The 23,874-nt window shown below is 37.4% G+C and overlaps 1 protein-coding gene across 1 annotated transcript; it reads left to right on the forward strand.

Annotated features, from left to right (window-relative positions):
* Window positions 1-322: 322 nt before the first annotated feature.
* Window positions 323-23,045, forward strand: DIPK2A (divergent protein kinase domain 2A). The gene is made up of 3 exons (XM_032631398.1): window positions 323-1,628; window positions 17,148-17,451; window positions 20,203-23,045. Exons 1-3 carry the CDS (start codon window positions 972-974, stop codon window positions 20,532-20,534), a joined length of 1,293 nt encoding a protein of 430 aa, XP_032487289.1. The 5' UTR covers window positions 323-971; the 3' UTR covers window positions 20,535-23,045.
* Window positions 23,046-23,874: the final 829 nt, after the last annotated feature.

Raw genomic sequence — 23,874 nt, forward strand, 5'->3', positions numbered from 1 at the left:
CGGAGGCAAGGGGTTGCAATAGGTTTCCGTAGTTCCTTTCTTTTTTTTTTCCCCCCTTAGAAGACTGTTTCCACAATGGCAAAAAACAGGCCCCAGTAAAAGTCAACAATCATAAAAGAGTAACTGTTGCTAAAAGTAATTTCAGCACAGGAGCTCGCGAGTTTACCCCGCCTCCAAAAAAGCTCGAGCTCCGCCCCCATGGAGTCAGGCCCCGCCCCCCCCAAGCCGCCCCTGGGAGCCCGCGCTTACGCTTTCCGGGCGGTGCACGACGCGCTCGCTCCGCCCCGCCAGCCCCGCCCTCCGGCCCCCCTCTCCCTCCCTCAGGAGAGCCTTCGCGCACGAACTAGGGCATGCGGCGTCAGGGACGTGCGGGCACCTCAGCCTTCCCACCTATCTACACTGTTGCTACTTTTCGATGTGAGACATTCCAGCTTCTCATCCCCTTCCGTGAGTCCCTCCTTTCCTCTTATTAGAGACCCCATTCGCTCGACGGGCGGCCACCAGCGCAACAGCTTTCGCGCCCCAAGCAACAAGAGCGCGTGCGCGCACACGGGCGGACGCGGCCGCGCGGCCGTCAGGTCCCCGAGCTCCCTCCCCCTCCTGCTGCTGTATAACTTGACTGGCTTGGAGGAGGTGCCGCCGGAGTCGGAGGGCGGGGAGTTCGGAGGAGGGATCTCGAGAGTTGTGGAGACTAGTGACTGGGAGAAGTCGCAGCCTGCTCCGGTCGGCTCCTTCCCGCTCCCCGTCTCCCTCTCTCTCTCTCTCTCTCTCTCTCTCTCTCTCTCTCTCTCTCTCTCTCTCTCTCTCTCTCTCTCTCTCAACACACCTACTCCGCCTTCCGCCCCAGCCTGCGCCCTCGCTCCTTTTCTCGCCCGGGGGACCCTGCCAGTCACTCTCCGGGTTTCGGCGCGGCGGGGGCGCCCCGGGGGTGCCCTCGCCCTCCGGGAGCGGGCGGACGGGCGGAGGGCGGGATGTGGCGCCTGGTGCCTCCGAAGCTGGGCCGCCTGTCCCGCTCGCTGAAGCTGGCGGCGCTGGGCAGCCTGTTGGTGCTGATGGTGCTGCACTCGCCGTCGCTGCTCGCCTCTTGGCAGCGCAACGAGCTGGCCGACCGGCGCTTCCTGCAGCTCAATAAGTGCCCGGCGTGCTTCGGCACGAGCTGGTGCCGCCGCTTCCTCAACGGGCAGGTGGTGTTCGAGGCGTGGGGCCGCCTGCGCCTGCTGGACTTCCTCAACGTGAAGAACGTCTACTTCGCGCAGTACGGCGAGCCCCGTGAGGGCGGCCGCCGCCGAGTGGTCCTCAAGCGCCTCGGCTCGCAGCGCGAGCTGGCGCAGCTCGACCAGAGCATCTGCAAGCGGGCCACCGGCCGGCCCCGCTGCGACCTGCTCCAGGCCATGCCCCGCACCGAGTTCGCGCGCCTCAACGGCGACGTGCGGCTGCTCACGCCGGAGGCGGTGGAGGGCTGGTCCGACCTGGTGCACTGCCCCTCGCAGCGTTTGCTCGACCGCCTGGTGCGCCGCTACGCCGAGACCAAGGACTCGGGCAGCTTCCTGCTCCGCAACCTCAAGGACTCGGAGCGAATGCAGCTGCTGCTGACCCTGGCCTTCAACCCCGAGCCGCTGGTGCTACAGGTAGGCGTGGAGCCCGGGCCGGGGGCGTCCTGCCGGGAGGGCCGCCCGGGGAACGGGAGTCCGGAGAAGCGGCCCCTCCCGCGCCCGTCGCCGGGTCAGGACCCGGTGCGGCGCGGCGAGGCGAGGCGGCGGGCGTGGGGAGGGGGAGGCGCTTGGGGGACCCCTGGCGCTGTGAGGGATCGCGGAGGGCGACCCGGCTGCTGGAGAGTCTGCTCTTCTCTGCTGGGCGCGGGCGCATCTCGGGTCTGACTGCGGATCCTTCAACGCCAGAGGGAGCGCGTCTTGTACGCTCGCAAAATGTCTCTCCGCCGAGTTTCTTTCGGCTCTCTTCCCTGCCTTTCAGCTTTGATCCGCCGGGGCTTGCGCTTCCGCGGCGCAGTGTGTTCGCGAGCCCTTGGACCTTTCTTAGTTCTCTAGTGTTTCTGTACCGCGTTTGGTCTCGTCTTCAGCACCCCGCGCGCTGGCCTCACTTCGGCCCCAAAGTCTGTCTTTGTTTTATTTCTTAGCTCATTCACCTGGCACATCATTGGGGCCGCCAATTTGGGGACAGACTCGGGAGGATGAGGTCAGAGAATGGACACCGGGGTCCGGGGTGGGGTCAGTCTGCGAGCCGTGCTTTGGGTGGGATTAGAAAGAGGAAAAAGTAAGGCCCATTGAACTTGGGGCTGCGAGGCTTTAAGGCCAAGACGGACATTTTCATCCTGATCCTGTGACCTGCTCTATTCATGCGGTAATTTGGCTGCAGGAAGGTGAAATGTTAGGCCGGGGTTAGAAAACAGGGAAAGGAGAGTCATCTCTCTTGTAGCTGACTTATTGGTTCTCTCGTGACTTTATTTTGAAACCAAACGAGCCGTTTAGGGGAGTAGGTTGGGATCTTTTTACTGGTGGTGACAGCCAAAAAGAAAACAGAACCTCTCAAAACTGTGTTTACCTTGGGAAAAGTTGCTGAGTTTATCCACATTCCCACTCTCCTTTAGTGCAGTGTCCTTGGATAGTGGTTACAACTGTTGGGGTTTTGATCTAGCCCGATAACCGCAGGGAAAGTTACCTTGCTCATTTTCCATAACAGTTGTGCTGTATTTCAAATACAAAGGGGAAAAAACATGACGTAGAATTAATCACAAGTAATTTTGAATACTTCACGCCCTTTCGGGCTGCTAAGAATGTCACTGATGGCTGGGAGGTTTTTACAGGGTTGCATTTTTTTGAATTCTAAAGTGCATCAATAGGAATGTGCAGTATTCATTTATATTGCTGGCTTTTCTCAAGTTCTCCGCTGCCCAACTTAACTAAGAGAAGCCAGCATCGTTTGATTAGTTCAGCCAAATAATTTTAACGCAAAATAAATACTTTGCCTCCAACAAAACCGTAGTAAATTTTAAGTCGTCCTAGGATGTATGTAACGGGTCATTTAAAGTACAGATTGTATATTAAATGCTTCTCTTTAACAGTGAATGGTATATAAAACTGGTTAAACTTTCCTCGAAGAAATTACATTATTCGGTAGTTCCAAAACTAGTCAGCCTCTAAAGTTTAAGTCCATACTTATGATACGCACATTTGATTTGAAAGTTTTTTTCCATTTAAGCTGCTTTTTCTCTGTGAGAAATAGATGTTTATGTTAGCAAGGTTAGTCCCTGGAGAAAGCTCTAGCAGTATGGTTTGCTTAGCAGATAGTCTCTCAAATTCTCTGGGACCCAACAATTTAGTAAAGAGCTATCTTAGTAATACACATTTTCTGCAACTAAAATAGTGGCTTCATATTGAAAGGTTTTTATCAGTTAACTCTACTTATATTAGAACCAATATTTTAAGAACGTTGTATATCCAGTTCTATAAATGTGTGCATTTTAATATGAGAAACGTTGACATTTGCACTAAAGTAAATCTGCTTTATTTGGGAAACTTACATGTTTTTGAAGCTTGAAGTTGTCTTGGTATTTTCAGTTTACTTTATAGCTGAGACAGTCAAATGTACGTATATCTTGTTTTCTGATGAACTCTTCGCTTAAACTTTTTCTTCTGTTTTCATCTTTAGTGATAAAAAACTTTTTTAAAAAATCAGTTATATTTTTGTGATTTAAGCTTACTTGACACAATTGCAGTGAGCAGGTGGCTAGGTGGGTTATAGGATAAGAGTTTGTTTTCAGTATGTGAGGAAATATCTGTATCAACATTGTTGACTGTGATATTTGTAACTTGAAATTTTAATTTAGTTCTATAGCTGTTTATATGCTGTGTGAAATATAAATTTGGGGTCTTTAATACCAGTCAGTCATTGGTATTTTTTTTTAAACTGTTGAGCAAACAAGTAGAATAAGAAGACTTATTTTTAAATAGAAGGTCTTCATAGAGCTGCTACTTACTTTATAGAACCACTTAATCTTTGGTAAAAACTAATGAGTTAAGTATGAACAATATAATTAAAATTTGATGACAGTATAAAACCAGTGAAGTAAAAGGAATCTCAATTCTTTGGTCAAGTACAAAGATTGTTAAACACTAAGTTACATCATGATGTTCATTACTTTTTGTTAGCTAGACAGACATACACAATTTTAGTATTTATACAGGTTTCTGTGAAACTGTTAACAGCTGTTTATGGTAGTATTGGGATAGTAATTGATAATGGTAGAAAAACTCACTCAGATTTGGCTCTCTATATATTTTGGGGTTCATGTATTTTTAAAAACTATTTTTAAGGGTACAAGTGTGTGTTTTACAGCTTGAAGAGGAACTTGCTTTTTTTTTTTTCCTTTTCTGTTTTTTTTTTTTCCAGGAGAGGGAGCTACTTATTGAATTTTTGGACAGTTGATAACAAACTAGATTTTTCTTATATTGCCCCCAGATTAACTACTTGAGAGAAAAAGTCTTTTGGATTGAATTCATCAAGCTATTCTTAAGAAAAGTTCCAATGTAGGAAACATGCTTCCAAAAATAAACATTTAAAAATCTCTTTTGATAAGGTACTAAAGAAGAAAATGAAAAATATATTAATTTAACCCATTAAACATGCATCTTCTGATTTTATGAAACAGTAACAAACTGAAGTTTCTATTATGCCTTGAAAGGAGACATGAATGGTATTAAATGTCTGCAAGATATGTTTTGGACATACCTTACCTATGTAAGGCTATACCGATTTGTAGTATAGATTTCCCAATATGAAATGATATAGAAGTACAACTCTCTTCCCATTGTTAGATAGTTTTACTAGCCTTCAGCAGCTTATCTAATTCTAAGGAAAGTTGTTCTGCCATAGAATTATCTTCTAAAAATTTTTTATAAGCATCAAGATAATGCTAGAATCTTTATTTTCTACTTTTTCTCTTCACATTTTTACTTCACCCAGAGGTATATTTTAATTACAAGTATGCTAATCTTACTGGAAAAAAATGTGGAGAAGAACTTTGTAATATTCGTATGGCATTTTTGGAATAGTCAGAAATTGAGGTGTTGAAGTATTTGGCAAGATAGTAGGGTATTTTCTGTTACTGATAAAATTTCTACCAGTATTTGTACTTAAATTATCCTTGAATTTATAAAAATTGTGTGTATAAGGGAGGAAAATGCTGTCTGGATTTCCTGAGGCCCAAATTGTCTCTCTGACGTTATGACTTGGAGATAGTGAAGATGGTCTTGTTTATAGAAATAAGAAAGCTCTTGGTTGTTTGGGGCAAGGAGGTGGGAGTTTGTCTTATTATATTTGTAGAACTTTGTCTTAAATTTTCTGAATCATGGTTTTAATGGGACTTCTTTAATATCTACAGTGTGTAACTATCATTGTTTAAGCTATAGATTTTAAACTTTTCATTTCTATTCTTATAAATGACATAATACATTGAAAGCATTTTATGTAGTGCCTCATGCATAGTAAGCACTCAATAATTAGAGTGCTTAGATATTAAATAAGTAAGTGACTTAATTATCCAATGCATTTGATTAGTGGTTTTGAAGCTTGTTTGGAATATGAATCACCTTAAAAATAGTTTTGCTTCTGAATATCAACCATATCTTTAATTACACTGATTTATTCCATTCCTACATTACAAGATGAATTTTATAATTAAACTTTGAGTGAATGTTGTTGTTTTTGTCCTTAAAAATAATTTCTGTAGGAAAAGAATGTACTTTTAAGATGCAGTTTTTGATGTAAACAAAAGATTATGGCCATTTATCTAATTGTCTTACTTTGGACCAGTTGATAAACTTTTTATGGGACTCCCTTTACTTAGCTATAAAGTAAGACTATTGGATTAAATTCTTTTCAGCCCCAACATCCTGTGACTCTCAAACTCGACTTGAGAAATTATTCTTCTGAGCTTGACTTTAAACTGGTGGGTTTAAGCTCTTATAAAAGGGAGTTAGGCGTTTTTGTACTTGATCCCTGCTATGGGTTGGAGGCCAGGATAGATAGTCCTTTTTCAAGCTTGTCTTCCTAGCCACAAATTTTTACACACATGAAATCAGATTAAAACAAATCAAAATTCGAGACTGCCTTTAAAGGAAACAAATCTGGAGCTAAAGGTAGCTAAGGGTCTTGTGGGGTATTGGCACCTAGAAAGGATGTTCCAGACTTTGTCACAGGAATTTCTTTTCAAGCAACAGTTTAAGGGGTACCCCCTTCTCTCCTCCTGGCTGCTGCTGTAGTAACCACACTCCTGCACTCCCCTATTTAGGCTTCAGAGATGGTTCTGACTAGGTAGTTCTGAGTAGAGCGCTTTTTATCTAATAAATGAATGAGCTTAAATCTAGAGGGTTTTTTTTTTCCTGTTTTTCTTGCTTTTTATCTGAGGTTTCATTGACACTTGATTGTGCTTCCTGACAAAGCAAACAAAAATAATAAAATCTGTGTAACTCAGGTCCAAAAAAGAAGGAGACTTTTATTTTGGAAAGATTATAGAAACAGACAGTTACCCATAGGAAAGCACCACTTCCAGATCAGTGGAGCAAAATCATTTGACACCCTAGCCTATTTTCTGGATATGTTCATATCATTTGACTATTATTAGTTCCAAGATCCTTTCTGTACTTTTGTCTAATCTTTGAACTATTTTCCCTCATATTTCCATTGCTTGCATCAGCACATATTCCTCACGTATGTTGGTGGGGGGTAGAAAGCTTGCTTTTGGCGGATCTACTTTCTGGACATAGGTGGTCAGTTTCTCAGTGGCTCATCAGGCTGGTTTTTATTCTGATTTTCTGGCTTATGTCTCTGGTCTACTTCCTATATTGCAGTTATTGCTGCTGACTCTTCACAGAATGCTGACACGTTTTCTTTCTTTACTCACTCATTTTGTATATATTAAACTACCATGGGCTTAGAATATAAGCCCTGCATTTTTCCTATATGTGCAGTGAACTTTAGTACATGATCGTAAACTGTCTTGAGACTGTAAATTATTGGTGTAAGATGAGGATAGTTATTCATCCTGGTCATAGACTTTGAAAGGTTTTAAATTATGTAATCAAATTTTTTATCCAATTTTTATGTCTTTTTGTAGATTATAGGAGGAAGTTATCTGTAAAATACCCGGAAACTCTTTGGACTTACATAGCCCTAGACTTAGAGTCAGAAGAACTGAATTTTGTTTCCTCATTTGCTAAATAGTCTGTTATAAGGCATTTGGATTGAAACCTTTCTAGGCAGCTACTAAGTAGCTTAGCTGTGTAGGAGGTAGGTATATAAATGACTAATTACCATTAATTATTATGCTATCATAATAAGCCCTACAAAAAAAAAGGATATTGTGCACCCGTGTCAGAGGACTTATTTAGGGAGGGACATCTGGGTGTATCTTCATAAGAATGGATACCAGGGAAGATTTCACAGAGGAATTGAATTCTGAGGATAAATGGGATTTTGCCCGTAGATTTGGGAGGTGGGGGTTTGGGGGGGCCCAGGAGGTGTGGTGAGGATGGTATTGAGATAACGTTCTGTACTACCACAAAGCTGTTGGGTGGCAATGAACAAGTCCCTTAATGTTTCAGAGCATGAGTTTTTTAAATCAGTAAAATGGGAATGTTAATACTGATCGAAAGGATTATTTTATTTATTTATTTTTATTATTTTTTTTTTTTGCGGTACGTGGGCCTCTCACTGTTGTGGCCTTTCCCGTTGCGGAGCACAGGCTCCGGACGTGCAGGCTTAGCGGCCATGGCTCACAGGCCCAGCGGCTCCGCGGCATGTGGGATCTTCCCGGACCGGGGCACAAACCCGTGTCCCCTGCATCAGCAGGCAGACTCTCAACCACTGCGCCACCAGGGAAGCCCCGAAAGGATTATTTTAAAGGAGATGGGATTATTCAGATAATATACGCAAAATATCCTTATTTGTGAAGTTTTTTACAGTATATTATTACTTTGCAAATCAGCTTATTCCAGTTTTAGACATCTATAGTAAACTTCCTTAGTACACTGTGTTGATATTTTAGAAATATGTAAATTTTACTCTTCCTGTGGCAAATGTTCAAATGTCACCACCTTTATATACACATATACACATCATAAATACCTATGTGGCTGCTGCTTCAGGCTATAGTTTTTTTGGAATAGTAATTAAAAGGGGGTTAAGGATTTGTCCCATATGATGAATAGAGTGAATATTGTACGAAACATGGTTTTTCGTAAGGATTCACTAATACAAAGCAAGTAGTTTAATTTTTCTCTGTAAGTCATTATTAAGCTTAATAATTTTGTTTAGTACATTGATGAATGATAATTTTAAAACTAGAGGTTAAGTCTGGGTTATTTCTAGACATTCTTAGACTCTGAGACAGAATGTTAGAGGATTTATTATTTGAGGTAAGTTTGATGTTTAAGGGTCTTAATAATTAAGGTGCTCATTTGGAATTTTAACTATGAACTGAAAAGATCTGACAGGAATTCCGTAGCATTGCTCTGTAGTACTGGGAACTGACCTATATGCCCTTAGGATACAGTAAAGATGACATGCCAGGGCACAGTTTGTGCAGTCTTTGCTTTCTGGGGCATTAGATGTGGGCAGCAAATAGAGAACAAGGTAATCTTAGATTTTACATGCTATGAAAAGAACAAAGCAGATTCCTATGATGGAGAATTGGATTGGGGATAGAATTTTAAATTTGGTGGTCAGAATTTAGTGACATTTTAGCTGAGGTGCGAATGATGAGAAAAAGCCAGTGGTGCAAAGTTCTGAGGGCAGAGTGCTTTTAAGCAAGCGGTATGATGAAATTCAGAGGCCCCAACAGGATCAAGCATGGGAGTAGCAAAGCATGGTAGAACACAAGATCATAGAAGTAGGCAAGGTTCATATCCCGTAGGGCCTTGGAAACATGCTTAATGAGTTTAGAATTTTGTTTTCAGAGCGCTGGGAAACAGTAGAAGTGTTTTTAGTAGGGCCTGATTTGTGGAGAATGGGTTATAAGAAATAAGAGGAATCGATCAGAAGGGCTTTTGCACTGGTTTGTAGGAGAAAGCTTGGTGGTTTGTATTAAGGTGGTTGCAACTGAGGTTATGAAAAGCTGTTAGACCCAATATGTTTTGGAGAAATAGCTGACAGGACTTGATGATTGGGATTGGTTACAGTATGAGGGAAAGAGAAAAATAAGATAGCTCCAGAGTTTTTGGTCCGAGCAACTGTTGATGAGGAAGCCCAGAGATGGAATGGCTGTTGGAGTAGGGGGAACCAAGAGTTTTGTTTTGGCTATGATATAGTTAAGACAACGGGAATACAAATCTAAAACCAGGCACCAAGTATTTAATGCAGAGATAGTATGTTCCTAGCAGGTATTTTGCTTTACTTCTGAAGGGCTGTGTTAATTCAGTTAAAGGGAATGGGGGAAGTTAGTATTGTTCTATTGGCAGACTTTTTAAAGAAATCAGGTCTTGACTAAAGAAAGTAATGTAGGTTATTGGGTTTAAAAGAAGCTGCTTATATCTTTTTTTTTTTCTTTATTTGACATTTTGTTTTACTGAAAGTAAATATTTGAGTATAGTGTTTCTAGGTATATCTTTCAACTTAGAAACATGGATCACAGTTGCTGGTTCTCATGAGGTAAGAAAGGGTCAGTTGAGACTAGTTAAATATTTAAAATTTTACATTTAAAATTTGTGGCCAAGTGATTTTTTTTTTGGTGTGGGAGAGCATTTCTTAAGCTACTCATTCTAAAAGATGAGTTATTTCTGTTAAACTTAGTAGATTTTTTGTTTTTGATGTGTTTTGACGTTAGTTTCCAATTTTAGATACAGCTGGTGGACATGATATTCAGTGAAATAACACAACCATGCTATTTTCAAGGCATTGCTTAATATTGTTGGAATTCTAGGTGGGTGGAAATGGCATTCAGAAAATTATTTAATGAAATAAATGGAACATATCCTGTGACTTGAAATCTTGAGATTTCTACAGTATTTGCGATGGATTTTGGCCACTATTTGGCAGTATAAATTAAGAAGCTGAGGTCTTAGAGAAATTTTATCAAAAATTAGGTAACCATTAAATCATCCCAGTAATTTTACTATATTTTCCCTCCAGACAGTTCACAAAACTGTGAACACATTAGTCTGTCACCAGTGCATTTGACTAATCTCTACGAACAGCTGTTACAACATGCGTTACTACAATGGGATTTTGTTCAAATTTTGGCTTTTAAAAATAATTTTGAAGCTCAAATGGAACCTTTAAGCATTTTCTATGCTTTTGTTAATTTACTTCCTAAAAATGTTCTCAAGTTTAAATTTGCGTGTACGTGTAGAAATGCCAGTTCTTTAGAAAACCTATTAACTAGATTTTAGATTGCATGTTTTGACTATTAATGGATTTTTTTTTTCAAGTCAGTGTCTTTTTACTAGGAATTTTCTCCTTTAAAAAAAAAGAGCCATTCTTGTAACACATTTCCTTCTTAGGCGAACTGCAAAGTTATATTCCTTTTAATGGAATGTTGTGAGATAATAAATGGCTATAAAATATTTTATGTTTTTTGTATAAAAGGAATTCAGATCTTTTAAACTTAGTATGCAAACTACTTTTGGTCATGTAAGGAGAGAAAAAGATAATAGAACACAAACTCTTTAGAGCTGACCTTACTTTGTTCTATCAGTTTTTCTTATACATCCCATATCTCCTTTTTTAGGACTGTGTTCTGACATAATAGAATAAAATGACGTAATTAATCTGGTAGGACAATGGCTATTGATTAAAGGATATTGTGATATTGTAAAAACTTGTTTTTCGGAATGATGTTATATACCACAGGATATTGACAAACTCCAGTAAGTAAGATGTTTCTGAATGTTAAGGCTTGGGCACATACTTTGTTTTTTCATGGCATGTGGACCATGTTGAGGAATTTGTGTTTTGTTCTGTAAGTCCCAACTTACAGAAGTCTGATCCCTACCTCCCTCTCCAGACTCCATTACCTCAAGCAATTCCCTCCTCATTTCACTGCAGCTGCTTTGGACTTTTTTTCAGTTCTGAGAGGACAGTTTCTGGCTCTAACATATGCCTCCAACATTCTAAACTGCCTCATCCCCAGTCTACGTAATATTATACTCATCCTTTAGATCTCTCCCTAAGTGGCACTTCCTTAGAGAGGCTGCCCTTTACCACACCATCTAAAATAGATCCCTACTCTTCTTTCCCAACATATTGTATACTTTTCTGTGATTTGCAACAAATTCCGTAATTTATTACTTACACGTGTTTAATAATCATCTTCCTAACTCAGGCTAAAAAGCCTTCCTTAGAATAGGGACTATGTTTTATTTACAGCTCTTTACTTAGCATTTCATGATGGAGTTAGGCTAGATCTAGGATTTTTTAATTCAAGATTTGTATTTTTTCATTCTGCAGTAACTGTCTCACTGCCTTTACTCCAGCTGCTTGTAGTACTCAATGAAATGTGGGTTGACCTACAATCCCTTATCTGTAATTCCAAATTTAAAAATCTGAAGAAAAGTAGGTTTCGTCAAATTAAAAACAAACAAATGTGAAAACACAAGGTAATTTATGTGCTTTATCCCACTTAGGATGAATAAGCTTATAAATAAGCTTATAGTATTTTTGCAGTGTAATATGTTTTCTTGTGAGGTGCTACCCCAGACTCTCCTTGAGGCATTGCATAATATGAGTATGAAATATACGTACTGTCACCTTTCCAAAATCTGAAAACTTCTGAAACAGAGGGATATTGTATTGAGGGGTTGTATTAGCCTGAGTTCACCTCTTAACTACCTGTGTGACTTGAGGCAAATCACTTAAACTATGCTGATAAAGTTGAACTGTACTTACAACTCAGGTACCCTCCAAATCTAGAATTCTTAGATTTCACATCCCATTTATTGGTCACATAAAGTGTCATGACATTTGGTTTTGATCAATAGATATGTGATAGTTATGTCAGCTTTTAGACTTTTTAAAAAAGAACCAATCTTGTAACACATTTCCTTCTTAGGCGAACTGCAAAGTTATATTCCTTTTAATGGAATGTTGTGAGATAATAAATGGCTATAAAATAGCTATTTTGTGGTGCTTACCTATTATAAATGAAAATCAAATTACAATGCTGTGTTTATACATATTACCAAGTTTAAAATATTTTATATTTTTAGTCCTTGTGGATGCCCTATACATTTCTCATAGTATTGAGCCTTTTTAAAGTTTGGTAACTAATTTATACATTCCTTTGTAAATTAAAAACTACTAGAGGACAGTGAAGATAGATTTCTAGTTTAGTGGTTCTTGGCTACGTTTGGAAGGTGTTCATTATTTATAGATGCCTTTTCAATAGGCGGTTTGCAAACAAGCACCTCTATTGATGAACGTCTGGACTTATATAAATAGGAAGATTTAAACAGGAAGTATAAAAATGTTTTGGTAAGCAATTCTTTATAAAGCAGTAGTAAATTGTACATTTCATACTTTTTTCTTTGATCTTACATTGCCCTGATGAATATGGGGCAAATATTATTCCAGTTTTACAGAGGAAGAGTCTAAAGCTCTAAAAAGTTTTGGCTTTGCCACCGTCACACAGCTAGTGAGATGCAGAGGTGAAGGTGAAACTCAAAAGCTAGACTTGTGATATCAAGTCTATTATTCTGTTCATATACTGTTTTACCCTTTAAATATAGAAATTTTATGAAATGTTATGTACCTTAAAGAGTATAAAATAAATTTTCTCTTTATTGATATATGTTTTATGTCACCTTCATTTTATTTTCTCATAAAATGAAGATGATCCTAGTGGTTTTGTTTGTTTCCGAAACCTTGGCTTTAAGCTAAAAGATACCTAGACATGATGATTTATCTTAGGTTTCATATTCACAGTACCTTTTATTATGTAAATTAACAGTGAAGACATTTAATATTGCTTTAAATCTTAGAGTTAAGCATGTTTGACGTGATACTTAAATTTCCATTTTTAATTTTTAAATTGGTAATAATACTCTGTAGCCTTTCTTTGGGTAGTCACCCACCCAATATAAAAAAAAAACAGTAATAGAGTAGTAAATATATTGTTTTGTAACTATTATGTGCCTTTGTGTAATCTTAGACTAATAGTTATAAAAACTTCACATACTACACTTTGTGACATATACATTCAAGCCTGATGAAAAGCCCTGAACAGTTAATTGGAGTACCTCCAATCCAATTAGAATTTAAACCATTCCAGGTTGAAAGTCTCTTTCCTTCACATGAAAAGTGTACACATTTTTTCAGTAGTAAATAATGTTGTAAAATACACACATTTTCTTATACAGCTCAATATCAGAAAAAAAACAACCCAATAAAAAATGGACAGAAGATCTAAGTAGACATTTCTCCAAAGAAGACATACAGATGGTCAAAAGGCACATGAAAAGATGCTCAATATCACTAATTATTAGAGAAATGCAAATCAAAACTGTAATGAAGTACCACCTCACACCAGTCAGAATGACCATCATCAAAAAATCTGCAAACGATAAATGCTGGAGAAGGTGTGGAGAAAAGGGAACCCTCCTACACTGTTGGTGGGAATGTAAGTTGGTGCAGCCACTATGGAGAACAGTATGGAGGTTCTTTAAAAAATTAATAAGAGTTACCATATGATCCTGCAATCCTACTCCTGGGCATATATCCAGAGAAAACCATAAATTCAAAAAGATACATGTACCCCTCGTTGCAGCACTATTTACAATAGCTGAGATGTGGAAGCAACCTAAATGTCCCCCAATAGATGAATGGATAAAGAAGATGTATATATACACAGTGGAATAAAAGAATGAAATAATGCCATTTGCAGCAACATGGATGGACCTAGAGATTATCATACTAAGTGAAGTAAGCCAGGCAGAGAAAGACAAATGTCATATTGATATTGCTTGTGTGTGGAATCTTTAAAAAAAAAAAAAAAAAAAGATACAAATGAACTTATTTCCAAAACAGAAGGAGACTCACAGACTTCGAAAGCAAACTTATGGTTACCAAAGGGGAAGGGGGGCGAGGGATAAATTAGGAGGTTCGGATTAACATGTGCACACTACTATATATAAAATAGATAACCAACAAGGACCTACTGTATAGCATCGGGAAATATGCGCAATATTTTGTAATAACCTATAAGGGAAAAGAATCTGGAAAAGGATATATATGTATAACTGAATCACTGTGCTTTACAATTGAAACTAACACAATATTGTAAATCAACTATACTTCAATAAAAAATAAAGTAAAAATAGAAATAAAAATGAAATACACGCATTTTATTTCAGGTTACTTTAAATTGTGTGCCTGTTGTGCTAGGCAGTGTGAAAATCTGATTTTAAGATTTTGTTTAAAGAAAAAAAATGTGGACCTCAGCAGTATACTTCTTATCTTAGCTACTGTGGTTTTGTGCACTGTGCGAGCTGGGTAGTCAGGAAGTCAGAAGTTGTGTTTCTTATTGCTTGATATATTTAATAAATCCAAGCAAGTAACATCTTAAAAGTTTGTCTCTCAAACTCTCCTTCATCATGGTAATTTGATCCTAAGCCAGAATTGTTTTAAATACAAATTATAAATATTTTGGCTTCCTTGAAGCATTTAAACTGTATGAAAGAATTGTAGTGCTCTTCTTAAAATGAGGTATAACAGGATTTCCGTTAACGTTGTCAGAAATTACTGTATGAATGTAAAGTTGCTCAGTATGACATTTGTTCATATATTTTATCATCTTCCATGAGGGACTTGAGAATGAAGTGTATATCTGACTGTCGTTTGCCAGTTGGAAAGCCTCCAAAAACAAGGAGGCATTTGTACATGTGCAGAGGTTGGCAGGGTTCCCTTTTCTCCTGTTGTCAAAGACCATTTTATTTTCACAAAGATAAGTTTGTATCTGTTTTACAATATGGCATGTGAATAATATACCAATAGTGTATGGAGGAGTTTTTTCATTTAATTTTTGCATGACAAAACTATGTAATCTCACATATTTATGTATTTTCAGTGCTTTCATTTATATGTCAGGTTTTATACATGAATACTGGGAAATAGTTAAATCTTTTGTAATCATTTTGTCTAAATAAATTTTCAAGTTTGTGGAGGTATTTTAAGTTGGGAGGAAAGGTTGAAAATAACATGTGGTTAGCAGTTTTTGCATGTCACATTGGACATGAGCAATCTGTCACTCTTCCCATTGCCCACAAGGAATTTTAAAATCTCAGGTAATAAGATTAAAAACGCATTTTCCTCTAATTATTAAAGAATCAGTAGATATCGTCTCTGAACAAAATTGAATCAATTCATTTACTATATTTAAAGATTCATGCTATCATATCTAAATTTTTAATTTACATAATTAGTATTTTATCACAAAACTCCAGATCTTAAAATTTAAAAGAAAAAAAGGTATATGTATCAAGAACAAATACAGTTATTGTACATTGATAGTGTTGAAAGGAAACACAAATGAACATAGGTAATTATGGATGAAGTTTGGTTCTAAAAATCTTTTTTGTTTTAAAGTTGATAAAAGTTTTAATGTAAGGGTATTATTGAGTTTTGTCAATTTTATAAAAGCTCAGGGTAAAATTACTTACTTTTCTTGAGAGGCCCAAGAAGAGCCTCATCTCCGGCTCTTGTATGCAGATTGTTCAATTTTTAGCAATAGAAGTAGGCTACATTTATATTCTGTAGTGTTTTGCTTTGTTTCCCCTGAAGTTTGTGTAAACATCATCTTTATATAATTTCTTCCCCCAACTTAAGGAAAGGTACTAGACTGAAAAATGTCTCTTAAAAAACGCCTCTGGTCATGTGATCTTCCAAAAAGTTGTTTAAAACAATACTTATCACCCTTTTGCACTGCATTGCTCATCTTGTAGTTGGGTGTTTTAGCTTTGGAGAGTGAGTACCTTAGAAGAAGCCTGCCATTTTACTTAGGTTGAAAATGACTTCTTTTCAAGATTTGGAAGATTTTTGTTTTAGGATGTTAATCTTCCTAGTAGTTATAAAATCCATTAGAAAATCTTGCCCAGATTAGGAGAATAAATAATTTTGAAGTTGGGTTTAAGGTGAATAGACAATGTGATGGCATTGGAAAGGGAAGCAAGACTAACTTGGGACCAGAGGTACTTGGAGTAGAGATTGTATTGATAGGTTATCAGATTGCTCTTTACCAACCTTTGGGTACAGATAGAAGATACTTCCCAAGAATCCTTCTTGAATTCCACCCCTGCTTTCCTCTGGACTAGGTAAGGCCCCTATTAAAGACTTTCTTAGGACCTGTACCACCTTTTAGTAACTAACACTTATCACACATAATTATTTGTTTGGTACATGTCTTTTCTTCTAAAATTTTTATTTTAGAGACTGTGTAGTTCACTCTTCCAGCATAACACAGTGTCTGGTGCCTGGTAAACACTTGCTGGCTAATAGGCCTACAGTAGTCCTGTTCATTCAGAAGAAAGGATTGGTTGATTGTACTTAACAGGAGTCAAAAAGATAAAGGAAAGCATACATACTTTTAGATCTGGTAATAAAGAAGGTGTCTTGTGTCTTGTTGATCAATTTGGTTCTGAGATTTTGATAAGAAAGACTTACTTTATTTTAGCTTTATAGTGTAATCTGTTAAAAAATTTTCACGTCCATGGTAACGGTATGAGTTAAAGAAGAAATAAAGTTACTCACAGACATTGAGAACAGACATGTGGTTGCCAAGGGGAAGGGAAGGAGTGGGGGAGAGATGGACTGGAAGTTTGGGGTTAGCAGATGCAAACTATTACATATAGAATGGATAAACAGCAAGATCCTACTGTATAGCACAGGGAGCTATATTCAGTATCCTAAGATAAACCATAATGGAAAATAATATTTAAAAAAAGAGTGTGTATATATGTATAACTGAATGTAAATCAACTATACTTCAAGAAAGAAAGAAAGAAAAAAAAAGTTGATCTCTATTGAACTATTGAATATAAAAAGAAAATCCAAGCTCATACCTAATAGAAATCCCTACGGAGGATCTGGGCTAGACCTAGGATATCTTCATCAGAATCTCTTATAATAAGATAATTCTTTTGTAGAGTTTTCCATCTGATGAAGGTTGGCCATTTGCAAAATATCTTGGAGCTTGTGGAAGAATGGTGGCTGTAAATTATGTTGGAGAAGAACTGTGGAGTTACTTTAATGCACCATGGGAGAAACGAGTTGACCTCGCTTGGCAATTAATGGAAATAGCAGAGCAGCTGACAAACAATGACTTTGAATTTGCACTCTACCTCCTGGACGTCAGCTTTGACAATTTTGCAGTTGGTCCTAGAGATGGGAAGGTGATCATTGTGGATGCTGAAAATGTTTTGGTTGCTGACAAAAGGTTAATTAGACAAAGTAAGTATTATAACTTTTAGATTTTCTCTGTGTCAAAATAATGTTTACATTTATGTGAAGCAAACTTTTAATTTTCTCCTTAGATGGCAACCTTGCATCTTTCTTTGTTTTATTTGACCAGTATCAGTAAACAAATACTGATTTATTATACTTACGCTTGTACTCTTAGTCACAGTTTGTCCTTATTTAGAAAATATCCTTCAGGTTCAAATGGACGCAGATATACTCTGTGTGTGTGTGTGTGTGTATACACGTCTTTTTCATGCTTTATTTAGGATCTAATGCAGAATTAAGTTTTTATATAGTTAAAGGCCACCAGAGAGACTATACTGCTTTTGTGGAGTCCATATTTTTCTGTGGAGTCTCTTACAGCGATATTCTGTGTTTCATTGTTCCATGAGGTCCCTTCAGTGATTCTTTTTTTTCTTTTTAACCATTTAGATGATTCCTAGCACTGCAGAACTCTAACTTTGGTTTGACATTATTACGTCTCATCCAAAACTTTGCTTTCCGTTTATTTATGAGCTCTTCAAAGGATAGGTGGGCACAATGGCCGAAGTGTTTTGAAAATTAAGTGTCATAGGAATTTTAAAGTTTCAGGGACAAAGCCTGTAGTTCTATAACTAATGTACTTAGTAAAAAAAAATCCCGAAGGGTTGTTATTCCATGGTGAAGGTTTTGTATTCTTAATCCCCTCATGTCATATGGGGGTCTGTTGATGAAGAGACCAAAAATTTGTGGCACCTACGGAATGCAGTGAATGTAACAGCAGTCTATTAGGTTTATACTTTTTACATCAGCTTGATCTTGTTAAATACTTTATTTTTCTCAGTGCCTTGATCTGATTCCATACTCACCAAACTACTTTCTGATTATTTCTTGACCTGCCATGTACATCCTTTCATGGGGAGTGGATGCCATGCTCTGGAGTGCTTCATTTCCTACTTATCTCTTCCTACATTTGTGAATGTTGTAGCAGCTTACACCATGCTTTTCTTTTTCCAAGTGTACAATTCAGTGCTTTTATTATATTCAGAGTTGTGCAACTTGCCTAAGCTTTAAAACACTTTTATTCCAGTATTCATAAAAATAATATTTTTGAAAATTTTTTTTCTTTTTAATGTGAGCATTCCTGGAATACATGTTACAGTTTTATACCAACTAATTCCTGACCTTGAATGAATACAATATAGCTGCTGTATTCTCGCATTTCATACAGTGAGCTCCAGTGCTACTTTAGCTCTGGCTAATTCTTTTCAAATGTCTCATGGTAGGGCTGCCTAAATAGACACTTCGCAAAAGGCCATATTTAGTTATTCACCCTCTTTTCTGAACTCTTGTAAATGACCTTTACAGGGAAATTGTGATTTTGTTGTGGCAACTCCCTCAATGTCCTTCCCTTTATCATCTAAACTAGTAAAAACAATACACATTCATTTTTTTTCAAACAGAATAGATCCTTCCTTGAGAAATTGTTGCATCAGTTATCTTCTTCAACTTTCTACCCTCCTCCTTAAAATCCAATTTTTCTTACCTTCCCCAAAACAAGTATGCATAAGATTCTTTTCTGCTTTCCCAGCATTTTTAAAAGTACTGCTTACTGCCTGTCTCTGCTTCCTCAGCCTCCATTCATTTCTCAACCCATTAAACCTGACTGCATTACCATCTGCAACCACCCAGTTGGCAAATTCGTGAAGTGACTGATTAGTAACAACTTTCTGAAATTCTTTCCTCCTTTGGTTTCCTTCTATTCAGGTAGTTCCTTTTTTAAAACATAAATCTGATCTTAGCACTCCTTTGCTTAATGCTTTTAATGACTTCCCATGGTTCTTCGAGTAAAATTCGAACTCCTTACCAGAGAATAATCTGTGTGACTTGGAGCTGTTCTGCTTCATTTTTAACATCCCTCCACTGCCCTTAATGCTTCAGCTACAGTGGCCTTTTAGTTTCTTGAATGAACCTTTCCACTGAATACCTCACAGCTACTTTATATTACTCTGTATTTATGTATAAAATATTAACATTATGTTAATAGTGTCTATCTTGTCATCTAGTTAGAACCTCAGACTTTACTCATACACTTCCCTGTTAATTTTTTTCTCAAATGTTTCTACAGTCTGGCTTTTTTCCCTAGACCATCTTAGTCCCTCCAGTCTTCAGCCCAGATTTACATTTCTATTAGACAAATAACGGTCATGACCATCCAAGGTACAAACTATTTTCTAGTCTTATCTGTACCTCCTCCCCAGTTATCTGTCTCATGCTCTAGCCACAGTGAATTTACTGTTTCCTGAACCAGCCGCCGGACCAATCCCTTAAATCCATGCCTTCGTACACACTGTACCCTGGGCTTAGCATGCTGTTTTCCCTCTTTGCTTTTCAGACTTGCTTATCTTTCAAGACCTAAATCAGTTGTTCTCCTCTGTGCAGCTTTCTGCAGCCCCAGGCACAGGTACTGCATCCTCTGTACTCACGTCGCACTATGTCATACTTGTGTGTGGCACTTTCTCTGTATCATGGAGAGTTTCACTCTACGCTGAACCTTTTAGTAGCACGGACCTTTTCTGATCCTTCTGCCTGGCATTGGTGGACTCCTAATAAACGTTTGTATATAAATTAATATATTTAAGTGTTTAATGTTATACAATTTTAAGAACAAATACTGTGTTAATTAGTCAAATGTTACATTTTGGGAAACAATGAAAACTCTTAAAATGTATTTTTCTCTTTCTCCTTTTTCGCTTTTCACAGATAAACCTGAAAATTGGGATGTATGGTATGAAAGCAAATTTGATGACTGTGATAAGGAAGCTTGCTTATCATTTTCAAAAGAAATTCTTTGTGCTCGTGCCACTGTGGACCACAATTATTATGCTGTTTGTCAGAACCTCTTATCTAGACATGCCACCTGGCGTGGCACCTCTGGAGGACTGCTTCATGATCCACCAAGTGAAATTGCCAAAGATGGCCGACTAGAGGCCTTGCTGGATGAGTGCGCCAACCCAAAGAAGCGCTATGGCAGATTCCAGGCTGCAAAAGAACTGCGTGAATATCTAGCACAATTAAGTAACAATGTGAGGTAGTCTCTGGTGAAGTTTTCTTTGCTTTTCTTCATTTAAATAGCACTGGCTAAAACGAAACCACCAAAAATTATCTGGAAAAATGAAATTTGGAAGTAATACATTCAGAGGATGATAAACACGCACTGATAGATCTTAATGTTAACATCCATCAAAGTAAGACATAATTTCAAAAAAATCACATGATGCTTCTGCAAATAAGTTTGTTCTTACACTTTGGAGGCTTGAGCTATCGTTAACCGCTTTACCCCCTGAATGCCTGACTGGATTAATGAATATTGTTAAGCTATTGGAAATGAGTCTGATAGTTATATTGGCTTGTGTATCAAAGGGTACTTGGTACTTGACTTAGTTTGCGTTATGATCATGATTTTGTGAATCTCTTGTATTTACTTTGAATGTCAAGTTAGATTGGCCTGTTTTATAGGCTACTTTTTCCTTCTGATGTGTAGGTTTGGTTTTTTTTTTCCCATTTTTATGTTTTTAATTAAATTTTACACATTCAGGTTACTATAGGTATTCATTTATATCTGGGCTAGTTTTCATTCAGTGCTGTAAGGTACACATTTACCGTTAGGGCAGGATTCCCAGGTTTACTGTTCTTTCAGAAAGCTGAATATTTTATTATGTAAATACATTTCTTCCCACTTTCTGTGGTTTCACCATTGCATGAGATCATTTAAGGTTGTTTAACAGTTACATCCCTCTATGCCAATAAATTATAAGTGTACACTAAACATGAACTTTGGCATATGTTGCAAAATGTCATTTTTGTCCCTTAAAAGGCTTTAAGAGTATACTAGCAATCTATACCTTGATGTTAATTTGATTGAGGGAAAAAAAAAACCCAGTATTTTTTAAATGCTAACTATTCCAGGATAGTAATGCATATGCCAAAGAAATACTAGACCTAGTCCTATGGTTAGATTTTAAAATTGGTCATCTACCTATTTTTACTATCCTACTTCCAGTACTTCAACTCTGTCATTATTAAATTCATATCTTCCTGATTATTCTTTTACATTGAAAAGTTAAGCTACTGCTTCCAAACATATGTAACTTAAAGATGTTGTACCTTTTATTCATTGGTAGTTTTGCAGAAGTCAACGTGGTAGTCATTGTTTGAGTTTAATATGGCATTATAACTTTTTATTTATTGATGGACTAATAATTCTTACTATAAAGCAGACAGGTTTAGCCAATCTGTCCAACTTGATTTTCATTACCCAGTTGTTAGCCATAAAAAACATCAAATTTAAGTATTGGGTAAAAGTTAAACATGTGAGATTTCTGTGGGCTGTTTTTTAAAGTTACAATATATATATAAATTGGCTATCACTAACATAGGTGATATTTTTCTGTTTGAAATTACAACTTTTGTTTACCGCTAAGTTTGGTGTAGTGTGCAGTATTTAGTTCTAGACGGACCTTACTCTAATCAGAGAGTGATTAAATATGCACAACCAAAGCCAAGTTTTTCTTTTCTTTTTCATTCATTCAGCAACTATTTATTGAGCATCAGCTCTGTGCCAGGTACATTACTAGCTGCTACACACTGTCTGAACGTGACATACGGTTAAGTAACTTTAAAATGATTGTCAAAGACTTTAATGTGGGTATTAAGTTGAAAGAGCATTCATTAAATTGGGATCATGCTTTCATGTTATTTTACTGTTGTGATGGAAGTTCTACCTGTACCATCTACAACTGGGTTGCTACAAAAAGAGCAGGAGGAAATCAATAAAGTTAATCCCAGTTTAAAAACTGGAAGAAGGGTAAGATCTCTTCGTTGTAAAGTTAATTTTTATACATCAGTACATTACATACTAAGCTGACTTTTTACAACTTCGGAAAACTTTTGAGGGGGGTAGGTAAAATTACGTGTCAAACATTCGCCTCTTACTCAAAACTTCAAATAAAATACACATTTTCAAAATGGAGCACCTTTTATATTTGATAAGTATTCATTACAAACCTTAGAATGCCAGTCATTAGAGGAGTTGTCTTTCTGTGGTTTAGCAGACATTTATCTTACTTTTGGGAAGAGTGATTGTGGTTGCAGAACAGGAAGTGAGAAAACACTGCCAGCAGTGATTGCAACTTGAGGTAGTTTTTTATGACTACCATTTCTCCCATGAGATTACATGTAATTTCTTTTATCTTTGGAAAAGTTGAGGAGAAGATAGTAAAAGAATTAGGAATTTAAAATTACAGGGAAAAATATGTATGTGAAAAGCAATAAATATTTTGTTCACTTTGCTATCAAGATGTTCACTATCAGATATTTATTATACAGCAGCAATTTATATTTTTAATCATTGCCCATTAATAGACGCAGTAAAATATTTTTGAATCAGACATTTGGGGTTTGTATGTGCATTAAAATTGTCTTTTGTACTGTAAGTTACTGCTTAATTTGAATATTTTATCAGAACTGTCTCCCTGTGCCTTTATTATATAAAGTTGTTTCTACAACTTTTAATGATCTTAATAAAGAATACTTTAAGAATCACACTTTTCAGACTATCTCTTAACTTCAAATATACAGCTTTTTCTTGAATGGAAAGTGGGGTTATATAGATAAGGGTTTTTTTTTTTCTCTTGCATATATTTTGATATAATTTTCAGAAACTATCTGGTTGGGTGTGATCCGAACTTAAGGTGTGTTTGTTTTCTTCTGTTTTTCTGTAGTAGTTGGTGACTTTTTAAACTTTTACTACTAAAATGGGATAGAGAACTTAATTATGGAATTTTTCAGATGTATACAAGAGAATAATATAATGAACAATAATAAACTGTGGTTATACTAATTTCAAAAGTTAGCAATGGGTGGCCAAACTTGTTTCATCTGTACCCCAGCCTACTTGCCCCAGCTTATTTTGCGAGAGATATCATTTGATTCAGCCATGCACATTAGGCATTTTCTCCTCCAACAAAAATTTCACATCTAAAAACTTAATACCTCAATATCACCAAAGCAAGAGAGCTTTCGGAAACTCAAAGACGTTTTCTCAGCTCAAGATCCAACTGCAGGGACTTTAAACCACTGGCGATATATACATGGAGTAATATGATAAATAAGGATAAACTGAAATGCAATGAAATTCATTAAATATGTAACCTATGCTTTCAAAATGATAAACGTGAACAAAAACAAAACAACTCAGTTACCTTTGGAAAGATGTTGAGGAATTATTCTGAAAACTGGAAACCTGGAGAGAAAGAAGCATTTATCCTGCCTTACCCCCAGGATAATCAAATAACTGAGGGGAAGAATTTGTAGAATTGTTCTAGTTGGTATGCAGAAGGAGTATTGTTAGAATATCACCATTTTTAAATTCCT

The sequence above is a fragment of the Phocoena sinus genome, chromosome 4 (genome assembly GCF_008692025.1).
Source record: "Phocoena sinus isolate mPhoSin1 chromosome 4, mPhoSin1.pri, whole genome shotgun sequence".
NCBI lineage: Eukaryota > Metazoa > Chordata > Mammalia > Artiodactyla > Phocoenidae > Phocoena > Phocoena sinus.

Excerpts from the sequence above, each read along its gene's own strand:
- DIPK2A (XM_032631398.1), top strand. The coding sequence starts at position 972 with ATGTGGCGCCTGGTGCCTCCGAAGCTGGGCCGCCTGTCCCGCTCGCTG. Across the intron at positions 1,629-17,147 it reads CCGAGCCGCTGGTGCTACAG|AGTTTTCCATCTGATGAAGG; the intron begins GTAGGCGTGGAG and ends ATTCTTTTGTAG. Across the intron at positions 17,452-20,202 it reads CAAAAGGTTAATTAGACAAA|ATAAACCTGAAAATTGGGAT; the intron begins GTAAGTATTATA and ends CGCTTTTCACAG.